The sequence below is a fragment of the Colossoma macropomum genome, unplaced genomic scaffold (genome assembly GCF_904425465.1).
Source record: "Colossoma macropomum unplaced genomic scaffold, Colossoma_macropomum, whole genome shotgun sequence".
NCBI lineage: Eukaryota > Metazoa > Chordata > Actinopteri > Characiformes > Serrasalmidae > Colossoma > Colossoma macropomum.
In genome coordinates this window covers 12,933,337-12,946,167 of record NW_023494806.1, presented here as the reverse complement: position 1 = coordinate 12,946,167, position 12,831 = coordinate 12,933,337, and the positions used below count along the sequence as shown (strand labels likewise).

The following is a 12,831-nucleotide window of genomic DNA, read 5'->3' as shown; positions in this document are numbered from 1 at the left end:
TCCATGCTCAGACACATCTGATTAATCTCAGCTATTAATTACCAAGTTTAATAGGTGTGTTAGCCCAGAGCACACCAACCCAGTGTTTTCCAGCAAACACCGAGAAACAGAGTTGATATGCTGTACCTGTGTGTGACTGTCTCTAGAATTTTCTCCCACATACACAACATTCCAGAATATTCTCCCCCATTCTTACTATTTTATTACGTTGTACTTCTAGAATGTTCTAGAATGCTCCCTCATTCACACTGTTCTAGAATGTTCACTGTAATCACATAGTTCTAGAATGTCCTCTCATTTGTACTTCTAGAATGTTCACCCTAATGACACAGTTCTAGAATGTCCCCTCATTTGTACTTCTAGAATATTCACTCTAATCACACAGTTCTAGAATGCCCCCTCACTTACACAGCCCCCAATTTACATTGTCCCAGCATGTCCTCTGCCATTCACACTGTTCTAGAATGTTCTCCCTCATTGACACTGTTCCAGATTGTTGTCTGGTGTTTACCCTGTTCAAGAATGTTGTCTGCCATTTGCCCTCTTCTAGACTATTCTCTGCAATTCACACTGTTCTAAAATGTTCTCCCCCATCCACAGTGTTCAAGTATCTTCACCCAATTCACACTGTTCTAGAATACCCCCTAATACACAGTGTTCTGGAATGTTCATCCTCATCACACTTTCCTAGAATGCCCCCTTGTTCACACTGATTCTTTTGATTGTCAGTTCTTGTTCTGGAATGGTGTAAACCCAGCTACTAATATTAGGATGTTAGTGTTTGTTGGGCAGTGTTGGGTCAGTGTGCTTTGGCATTTGAAGTAGGGAAATCACAACTCTCTGTTGAAGTCTGGTCTTCCATGACCAGAGCTGATGACTCCTGTTTTAAGGCATGACTAAAGTGTTTCTTTTTCCTTCAGTTGCTATTGCAGAACTTCAACAGAGTGAGGCGCTGCATCATGTTCCTCATCAACGCTGGCTGCTACATCAACAGCTGCTTTGAGTGGGAGTCTCCTCAGAGGAGCATCTGTGCCTTCCTTGTAAGGAGCTATACACTCACATTTGCACTCATACACATTTTCGCACACTCTTAACAGGCCTCGCAGTACTGGCACGGCTTAGAGAGCGAAACTAAACTGTGCCAGGTATCAGCTTGATTCACTCACGTAACCATTTCCTGTTTTTCATATCACGCTGCTGATTTGACATTAAATGTTTCCAGTTTTTGCCAAAGCAAAAGCAAAATCAGCTGTTTATCTCTATGCAAATTGGAGGAATGGGGCACAAAAGTTCTTGCTATATCTCTTAGAGGTGGGAAATGTGATAATATGTTGTTTTTGTGCTAAAAAAGTTTGCTATTATTTTCGGTATCGTCCGTGCTTCTAGGCCAACTGAACAACCACATGTATTATAAAGAAGATTTAGACCAATTAGGAAGAGCCTGTAAACAACAACCAGTGTATAGAAACTGCATAAACTTCATAGTAACAGGTAGTAATAGGAAGTTTTATTTAGATTATGCTTTCTTTTATTTATCTTTTTGCCAGCTGGATTTTTTTGCTTAATCCTTAAGTATTTTTTACAGTCATATAATTTAAACAAAAAGAGAGAAAACAATTGTATTTACAGTTTTTCATAATTGTTTTACTTATGCATTTTGTTCAAATAAATATCATGATATATAGTGTGGATTGCGAACGTATCTTCAAGTATCATGATGTTCTATTTTTCCCGGATAGCCCACCCTTAATATCTGTCTCTCTGCAAACTAGCCTGCTGCATAGTGAAGAGAACGCAGGAAGTATAATTGGACAGCTGAGCTGTTGCTTAAAGGACACCCTCTCCGAAGCTCGCTGTGTGACTGAATGCTAACAGGACAGTCGTGCTAATCCTGCTCTGTGGCACTGCATAATATGCAGCAGGATCTGTCTGTTTTAGTGTTAACGTGTCTTTAAGCGCTGCCCGCGTCGGCCGTTAACATTTGCCGCTTGACACGTTTTAATTTTGCTACAGTTTAGAAGGCAGGGGAGGAGGGATGGGGGCGTCTGTATCGATCAGTTAACATTTAAGTTCAACATTTTTTTCTCTACTCTTTCTCAGCTGTTGGGCAGAGAAAAAAAGCATGAATGAAAATGTCAGAGAAAGAAATGTCAAGAGAGTCTGCTAAAAACACGAGGTCACACCTGCTTCTTTGTTGTTTAGTTATTTAGGGGAAAATGATTGCATAGTAATTTATCTCCAAATCCATTAAATGTCCGATGTGTCTCATTTTCTCTAGGGATGTACCAGTATGGGAATTTTGGGTTGATATTTGATATCTTTCATGTACATGTTTGCCGATACTGTTGCTAAAAAAATAAACATTTTTAAAATGTAGAAAGTGACTAAATGCACATGGATTAGCCCAGCATTACTAAAACAGTATTCCAGAGTACAATAAATACTCCATCAATTATGAGTTGGAATTATTGGTCAAATCTAGACATCTATCTGATGTCTGCAGATACTGATATAATTCTGTTTTCATTGTGCATCCTTAATTAAAGGGAGAGTAAGTTGGTTGGGAAAAACAAAACAATACAAATCAGCTTCTTCTATTGAATAAGTTATTATTTTCCTAGAACTTATTTAATTATTAATAGTTGTAGTCTTAATGTTAATACATAAGAGCTCTCTTAATTGCTTAATTCATTACTTTAAGAACAACTTTATCGCCAGCCATCTGGTCAAGGTGATTTCGTGCAGCACTGTTGATATCCCCAGCTGTGTAGCTTTGCCAAGTTTCGACAGACTTCAGCTTAACACACAGAGTGTATTATACACTGTGAAACAACAGCGTGGCTGCTTTTGCAGAACCGCTACCTCTTCCTACACAAAGGTTAGCCACAGCAAAGGGAATGCTAACACAGTGTAGATGAAAATGGCTGTGAGGTGAAGCGAGTGTTGTGATTTGCTATTCTGGTATTTTTAGGTCGGTACCTTTTGACACGGCTTTATTAGAATTTTTTAGGTTACCAATTTGTTGTTGTTGTTGTGAGTTGCTGTGATGCTTGCAACTCTTTCAAAGTTGAGAACTACTGGTTTTGTTCGAACTTTTTTGTTGGAAGTAATGTGTGCATATCCTATACTGTGATGGGAACTGTTGTGTTCAGTATCTGATTTCAGTGGCCTTTTGTATGGATGTGCAGATGCAGGTGCAGATCTACATTGATACTGGTGCTAACCATTCATGGCCACGCTACCTATAACAACTTCAAACCTGAAGTTTTAATGCATCAATAAATGCATTTCTCCAAGGTTTGATTAGATTACTATGATATGACTCTTGAATTACTTTAAAAAATACACTGAAGATACAGATGACTAGGGCAGATATTTACGCTGTAGTAGGATTTAAGCTATAAAAACAATACCCAAGCTTTTGACTGTTTATATATGCCAAAATAGAAAAATCAGTACACTCTTAAAATCAGTTTAATTCAGACTGCTGTGATGTGACGATTCAAGCTAAAATGCTTTATCAAACTTTGCCGACTGGCAGATGCTTTACTTCCTTTTTTATATTTGAAAAAAAGAATAAAATATTTATTTTGTTGCATACTTTACCTTGATACTTCATGTGTTATAAAGTACTGTATAAAATCAGAGACGATTCATTTGATTTCCAGTCAAAACAGACATTAAACACCCACCTTTATTACAGCTTCCATTCTTTTCAGGAGACTTGCTCTTAAAATAAATCTGCAGGGATATTTTTCCATACTTCCAAAGTTCAGTCGTAGGAGTTGGTTGCATTTTCTGCTTTTCATGACAAGAAATCCCAAACACATTCCATTCAGTGTTGAAGTCTGCACACTGGGGTGGTCGGTCAATTGTTCTAAGAACACCAGCAGCTTCTTTTTTTGTCTATTTCCTTTGTACAGTAACAGCTTCTTGACAGCTATACATCCTTTCAGATCCGTAGTGTTGAGTTTCTTCTCACAGTGAAAAGATGGACAGAAACACTTGTGGATTTTTTCAGAAAATGAAACAAGATTGGCTTGATTTACTCCTATCTCTCAAAGATGAAAACTTTAAGTACTGTTTATCTGATGGTTAGAGTTTTGCTGGTCTTCATCTTGCACAGTTGTTAGGGGTCCCATTTTTTCTGTTAATTTTTTTAACAGTCAGTTTTGGAACTTGTTTTTTTTATGTTTCTTTGACTTTCTCTTCCTTATGCACATGGACTATCTAACATCTTATCCCCTCAGAAATATCTTAATAAAATCTGAAAAATTAATAGCCTATCCTTAATGGTCATTTTGTCTGGAAATCTAATAAATGAAGGGTGGTCTATTAAACAGGACTGTGCATAATGAAAAAGTTAATATAGTTGAATCATGACACATCATTTTTACACCCCTAACATTGATGCATACATGCACTCAAAGGTGAAGTGCCAACCATTCATGACTGCACTACCTGCTGAAGTTTGTGTGTAGAAAGCTCTAAGTGAACACCTGTAAGCTGAGCATGCCGCCACCCATCCGTCCGCTGTGAAAGTGAGCCATTGTTGGCAGCAGTGGTGTCAGGTTGAGAAAGCCCGCTGTGTGCCAGCTCGCCCTGTGCGTTCCTCTCTCTCTCTCTGGCTCTGGCCCTCTCTGCGCCCTGGAGCGGCCAAGCCTCACCAACTCTTCCTCCAAACAAATTTGCCGTAACTTTAGCTGCAATTTGGCCCTGAATTGGGAGCAAATAGAGCAGGTATTGAGTAGCATGGGGAATAAGAGTGCTGTTTGGATGTGTGTGTGTGTGTGTGTGTATACTGGCTGAGGAGGCTTTATTGGAAGGAGGGGGTAAGGAAATGATACCCGGCTCTTTTATGTGGGCTAAAGTAGGGCTCTTATCAGTGGGAGAGCACAGACAAGAGAGGCTGCTGCTACACGAAACTGGAGCAGCCCCTCACCTGCTTTGCATTTAGATAAAATACACCCATCTGAGAAAAAAAAAGAGAGGAAGAGAGGAACAAATGCTCCTGTGTGTGTGTGTGTGTGTGTGTCTACGTTTGTGACCTCACACTGTTTTCTTCAAAGTGACACCTTTTCACTTTAGGTGAGTTTTCCCTAAGCACATACAAGGGCGTAGTGGAGGTTTCTAAAAAAAATAGGATTTATCAAATGCTAATTCTGCCAGTTCTTAGTTATGAGTAACTACATGTCACTTTTTAATTTGAAATGTTACATATGTGATCACATCCCTGAATGTTACGCATACTTGATCAGAAGCAGTTCTGTCTGTTTTTATCAAAATACAGGATTATAAGTGCTGGAAAATGCTTGCTTCTGTTTAGGAAAGGGTTAACAAATGGTACATTTAATAATATGTACCACTTAAATTCTTAGTTTAAAAATTATTGGATCCCTGGATACTCAAAATTTGTACATGGGAAATCCTTTTTGTCAGTGTTTTCTAACAGTGATATTGGAACTGCTATTAAAGTTGAGTAAATGTTGATTCACTCATTACTTGTTCCGAGTTTCTATGAATTAAAAGGGAATTATAACTGATGCGACTACTTCATTCAACATTCTATTACTGATTTTATTTCTGTACAGAAGCAAGCATTTTCTACCAGTTGCAGTTGTGTCCATTTCAAAAAATCCTGTCAAAGTTTGAGTAAATGAGCACCAAATCCTCACTGTCCAAAAAAAAAAAGGATCTCTAAGATGGGAGCTTACAGAAGAAGGCAAAAACATTCTTTAGTTTTAAATAAAGTTAATGTAAGTAAATTATATTCCAAGCAATTTTGATGCATTTTTGTCAGTCCGGTGATCATGAAATTTTCACACAGTGTAAAAAATGGTGTTTTTTTTTGACAGCAACAAAATTCAGTTTTGAGTTTGCAAGAAGTATCCATTGGCCCTCTTTTGTAATTATAAGTTACTTAAACTTATATATTATAACTTATATAATAGCAAACACGATTGAATGTTTGTCAATGAACCTTATTATAAACAGAAAGTTATTCCAGCACTTGTAATTGTTACACCTGTAATTCTGTCAATTTTAATAACAGATAATACAGAGCTATTTGTCACTTTTTTGTGTAATTAAGAGTGTAAAGTGTTACATGTAACTGCATTACTGAACCCATTCTTGCATAGTAACACGTTGATACTTTTTTGTCTATTTTTATACTTCATGACAGAAGTTTATTGAATGATGAGATAATTCAGCAGATGCTAATTCTGATTATCTGAGGATAATGAGGCACTATCCATCTCCTATACTTTCTGTATAATCAAGAATTTAGTGTTAGATATAACAGCTTTATTGAATGAACCTATTCCTGAACAAAGTACTTTCTGGCAGTTGCAATTTTATCTACTTTGACAAATCCTGGCAAAGTTGTATAAATGATAATTTATCACGTTAATTTTGATTATGTAAGGATTAAGAGGAGTAGTTGCTTTTTTGTAATTAAGAATTTTAAGTGGCACATATTATTGAACATTTCATTTTTGAACCCTTTCCTGAACAGAAACAAGCAAGTTGTAATTCTGTCTTTTTTGATAAATCCTAACAAAGCTTGAGTGCATGTTGACAAATAATCCAGTTTTCCAGAATGCCAGGAGGTGGCAGTGCAGCCCCACTCATCGGGAGCATTCTTACCGAGGGCCCGGCCAAAACCCAGATGAGTTATTGACGTCCATAATCAGCCTCTCATTTGGCATATTTCTCTCCACCGTTGGCACCATTTAAAATAATCAACACCACTATGATGACTCAATTTCTCGATTCCAAGTAGAAGGGCTGTTGTGGGGTGTGTTGGTAACACACTTTTAATGTGCTAATTCTCAAATGCATTCTCCAAAGTGCTCATACCCCACTCCAGAACGGCAAGTGCCAAAATGATATTAAAATCGACTGCCAAAACAGAGTCCACTCTCTTTTCCAAAAAAAAAAAAAAATTACATATCGAGGAGAATTTGAAACACTTGGCTGTTTCGCTTACTTCTCTATAAAAGTCAGAGCAATAGTTTTGACAAGGGACTTCATCTCAAGTGTATTGTGATTGATGTGCAAAATCAAATTGATATTAAAACAAACTTAAACGGTGCTTGATATGGCAGATGAACATGGCTGTAACCTACTTATCAGTGCTAAAATGAATTAGCACTGCTGTAGTGATTAAACAGAGAAGTATATTAATATACAACAAGGACTATTCAAAAAGCACTAATTACACAGTATTGGGCAGGTGAGCATCTACCTTTTAACTTGACTATAGTGCTCTAATTTTAGGTAAGGATTTAGGAGAGGTCCTAACATGTGCACAGATATTCAGTTTGAAAAGTGTTGGAGTTAAGCTTGTCTCGGTAGCCTAATTATAAAGAAGCTGTAAGGTTCAGTGGTGTGATTTGAGAGCTAGTTCAGAATTGGAATATTAGAAATCCACTGACTAAAGAACCAACGATCTTTCTGAACCAAAGCTTTGTTGCTTACAAAACTAATGTCTGAAATAAAGGCTAAAGTGTAAACATACTTGCTTTTTTTGATTAATTATGCATGTAACTTTTCGGTGTTACCGGAAGCTGTTGGTTGACTTACCTTTGTTATAGTACACTGAAGAAAGATTTTTTAATTAAATTTAATTTTGTTTTAAAGCTTGTGTCAGCTTGTGTTCCATAGTTCTCATCCTTTGGATGCATTGCAGGCTAGAATAAAGATTAGCGTGGTTTTTCATTGGTGATGCATAATGCATTACTCAGTGAAAACTGAATTACTTGACTAGATGCAGATTTTGCAGGTGCACTGGTTTTGGTGGTGTGCACTGACCAGAACAGTGCTGATCCCACACAATGAATTGAGTTACCAGGCACGGTGGCTTCTCCATGCACATCCAGGTTGTTGGACTGTTGGAGGCTGATGTTGTGTCTACCTGGATGGCTTCTGTCAAAGCCTGCAATCGCACATTTGCAGATTTGGTTTCTTTTTTTATGTTCCTTTGGCTAGACCCTTTCTTTTGCTTGGTTTCTTGGGGGGCTTGTGTCCCTAAGGAGGGCGGATAGGGGTGAAAATGGGCCCCTGCTCTGGGAGAATGGCCCGAATCTTTGGGCCACTTCTCCTCAGGCCGCCGGGCTGTGTGAAAGGGAGAAGGGTCACCTCAGAGCGGCCGGAGGTGTCGGCTAACATCGGCCGTCAATCAAGCGCCGGAATATCCAAACTCCAGGGACTGCGTCCAGCGACAGGTTAAATAAACCCCCGGGCATATGAAAACAAGACGGACACTGAAGGGCTGAGACAAAGAATGGGATTTGTAAGTGCCGTTGTGAAGTGGGAGATTTCTAAGCCATTCATTAGGTGTATTTTGGACAAAATGAGTGGAGTAAAATAGATGGAAAAGGTAATATAAATTAGAAAATATATAAATAAATAATAATAATGCCGACTGATGAAATATGAAAAGCATTTCACTGCAAATGGCTCTCGTCTCCTGAAGAAGTCTCTTTTTACCTGAGGCTATTTTTGGAGCATTTTGTTTGGTTCCACGGCAGAAAGGTTTCACTGTAGTGGGTTTGAACTGAATATCATAGTATTTTTATTTGTGCCTCACACTGAGATTTAGAGCGCAGCAGGAATAAATGTGGCTAAGACTCACCACTGTTCTTGAGTGAAAGTGCTAGAGAGAGCGTGATGTTTCATGGAAGGCATAAGCGATGCCATGCTCATTCAAAGAGAAAGGAGAGAGAGATTCTTGAAAGATGTTGAGGTTGGAAGACAGGTAGGCTGGTGCGTGTGTGTGTGAGTGTGTGTGTGTGTGTGTGTGTGTGTGAATTCTTTTAATTTGATTGGCTGGTGTGTGTGCGTGTGTTGCCTGTAAACATTGTTGAATTATTGAAAATGACTCTTCCCTATTCCCTGAACACTTCTTTATTAAAGGAAGAAAACAAAAAACCCAAAAGAACAGTAATATGTTGTTTTCTAGCTACCACATGCTACACCTCGGCCCATTACAATAAGCTATTTTGCTCTGAGCATTATGCTAATGCTTTGGCCAATTCATCTATAATTCATCGTTTATATCTTTGTTTTGTTATGGTACACTAAGATTCATCATTTTTCAGTTTGCGTCGTATCATGCCTGAATGTGTCTTCTAGCACATTTACATCTCAGCCTGTAGTTTAGTTTAGGCGGTAGATGTTATAAGTAAGCAGGTTTGTGTGTGTGTGTGAATACATATATATATATATATATATATATATATAATATATATATATATATACATATATATGATGAAGGTTCAGCTTTGTGTATTACAAAAAAATCCTTCAGATATTGTGATCTACAGTTGTATGCAAAAGTTTTGGCACCCTGGTCAGATGACATGTTTTGTTGATTTTCTGAGTGAAAAGAAGTTAACACTTACTCTACAGAGAACATATTTACAATTCAACACATTTTACTGCATAATTACTCTTGCTGAATTTAACATAGTGGAGAAAAAATCTAAAATATAAAAAATAAAATGTGTGGAAAATTTTTGACACTCAGCAAATATAGAGAAATTGTGCACTACAATTTGCAGACAAATACCATATTTCTGTTTGTTCCATGTAGACGCTGTGTTTTTTTCACAAGATTTGATTGGAAGTGTTCAAACTTTGGCACAAAACTGTTCTGTATTTTGTTTTGTATTTAGACATTTGTCTGAAAGTGCAGGACTGTGCTGAAGTCATGTATGGCCATATTGCTGTTTGTGTGGTATACGTGTGGGGGAAGGTTGTGGCCATCAGTAGGAGACCTCTCTGTGCTGCAGTATCTAGCAATGGAGCAGGCTTTTTACAATATAAAGTTTTTAACGGCTTGAAAACTGACACGTTATCCGTAACAACATACTCTTTTTGTTCTCCGGCAATCTTACATTCGCACTGCATTAATATTCATTGTAGTAAACATCATAACTCATCAGCTGTTTCATCCTGCCAGATTCATTATTATTATGGGTGAATGAAATTGTCACACCCTGCTGTGCTTCATATTCAGTTGTAAATATGTTTCGCAAAAATAATCAATGTGTGGAAATTTTCATCTTAGTCTTGTGCTTTTTTCGATGAGCACTTGCATGTCCCTCTTTGTAAGTGTGCTTTTTGATTAATAGCTATTACAAGGAGAACATAGATGGATTCCTAAGGTAGGGCTTGCATATTTTTTATTGTCTTGTTTTGCTAATTAAGAATGAGCACATTCATTCAACTATGGTGGAAGATGTGCTTCTGTTTCAGCTGATTGCTTGGATGTTCACAAATTAATATTGCATATTCACAAATTGCTGTATGTAGAGATTGATAAGATAATCTGGATGTCTAAACCTCAATCCATTCACAAAAATGTGTAATTGTTACTTTGTTCAGTCAGCAATGGCACAGGATGGATTATTCTTGTATAGCTGCATCCTCGTCTCCTCAACAGAGCACGAACATTTGGTCATTTGAAGCCGTGTGAGGTATCTGGCGGGTTACTTTAAATTGGGTTAAGGTCAGGGTCTGGTCAGGGCTTGGTTTTTGATGTGATGAGCATACATGAGTGTTACTGAGAAATATACAGGATTATTCACACTAAGGTCCAGATGCACTTAAAAGGCACAAGCTTATCATTTGCCACCACTGAGAAAAAAATTAGGCCTCTTGGATATTCCTACTCAAATTTCATTCATGATGAACAAAACATCATCAGATATAGCAAATCTGGTTGTAAACTGCATAATTTAGACATCATAACTTTCCTACTATTTAACCACGATATAAGCACTCTTTTCAGGTACTTACAATATGGGATCATGTGATGTGAAATGAAATTAATGTACACATGTACGAGGAATAAATGGATGAGGTATAGAATTAGAGAAATGTCCTGCGCAAGCTTCCCTCTGATCAGTTCTTTTATGTCTCGCCTTTTGTCTCTCTCTCGCTCCGTCTCTCTCTGTCTGTCTCCGCAGCTCTTCATAGTAGTGGTGTGGAACTTTGAGCTCTACATGATCCCACTGGCTCTGCTGTTGCCCTTGGCCTGGAACTACATCCTCATCGCCTCGGGAAAGGACACCAGACAGGGAGACGTGGTGAGTGTCCCTGCACACGCTGACCCTCACTGCCATCCCAGTCTGCTTCAGTGTTGCCTCAACCTACTGCAAACACTCCCTTTCTTTACTTTAATTCACAAGCTGGAGTATCTATACCACTATTTTTAAACCTATTTACATTTACAAGGTATAATGAATATTTGCTAAAGTTTAATACAAGGCAATTCTAGATTCTGGAATTCCACACAAAGGAGTTAAACGTAATATAAAAATATGCATTTTTTTTTCTTGGTTTGTTTTTCCAGATTGAAAATTTTTGCTTATGGAACTTGGTTAGGAAAAGCAATTTGGAAATATATACATAAGTTCACATATACTTACAAATAGTAATATTTTCAATAATTTCCAATGATGTTTTAAATTATAACTAGGTTTACATAAATAGCTATATAAGTAGCTAAGGTGCACATTTATTTATCAGAATGTAAGAAAAATCTAAGATCAATATAGAAAAAGAGAAGAAAAATACAACAATCTGCCTAAATTATAGTGACTTAATATTCTAATTATTTATAGTCTGCTTAACTGCATAGATTGTACTTAATTAGGTTTTGCTTAACTCCTTAAAGAAGAGTTTTTGCAAATGTTTTAAAACAGCAGCATCATCCATTTTATTGCAGTGTTTACTCTGGAAGAGTTTTTAATTTTCTGAAGAAAAGTTTTTTTCTTTTTAATGAATGTTTTTCATTTGCAGAACAGGTGGAAATAATAACTTCTCACCTCCAGCGATTCTGAGACACTCACTTAGTTTCTTGTTTATTTGTGTTTTTCCAATTAAATGGTGCCAAAACAGTGCTGTGCTAATACTGATATTTTTTTAATCATGTGGAGGTGATTTTTAAAAACACCCAAGTGAAGTGTGGGATGATGCTGTGTGATTGCATGTTTCGTTTAAATGCTCAGTGGTGATTTACAGAAAAAAAATCTAAAGGCTTAGTGACTTTTCAGAGGGGGTTTTACTACTGAAATTGTGAAAGAGAGATTTACTGAGAGATAACTGAATGAATTTAGGGAAATGGTTTTACGCTTATCAAACTAAGTCGTTCCTACTATGAATAATTCTATCCTAGAAAGTATCTAGGAGACGCATTTAATAAATGGAATGAGCTTTTGAACTACATTCTGGGTGTCCTGGAAACATACAGTTTTTTTTTTCCTTTTAGATAGGCTCTATTATTCTATCTGTTATTTCATATCTTATACAGCTGTAAGACTGTCAAGGTGAGCAGACGAAAGAAAAAGGTAGCATTGTGTAGAAAGGAGAGATCAAATCTTTTTGCTTTTCAGTACTTGCAGTTTCTGTTTTGTCCTGTAGATGGCGACATTGTTTGCAAAAATTCTGAAACCAGACTCCGTATACATTTACCTGGGTATTCATCTTCTATGTGCATTTATCTCTGCTTTTTTTCTCTTCTGTTTAATTTGAACTAATAAATCAAACGCAGAATGAGGTAAACAGCAAAGATTGCGTATTTACATAGTTAGGACTAGGCAACGTATGCAGACACTTTGCTTATTACATATGTACCTCTTGTTATGGCTTTAAGGACCCTCTGGTGAAAAATGCGTCATTATGTATTCCATACATTCACACATTGCACTGTTCTTTGTTTCTGTTACCTTTGGACCTATTTGTGTCAGGAGTCAGGGTTTCAGAGCTAGGTAATGGGTCAAGGGTTACAGCGTGGGGATCCGTGGATGTGAAACATATGAA

The 12,831-nt window shown here is 37.3% G+C and overlaps 1 protein-coding gene across 1 annotated transcript in view; it reads left to right on the top strand.

Moving 5' to 3' along the window:
* The window catches only part of mctp1a (multiple C2 domains, transmembrane 1a), a 201,687-nt gene that overhangs the window by 148,785 nt on the left and 40,071 nt on the right, over positions 1-12,831 (top strand). Inside the window, exons 15-16 of the mRNA XM_036599193.1 lie at positions 921-1,040; positions 10,977-11,096. Coding sequence (XP_036455086.1) covers positions 921-1,040; positions 10,977-11,096 — 240 coding nt within the window. The remainder of the gene's footprint in view (positions 1-920; positions 1,041-10,976; positions 11,097-12,831) is intronic.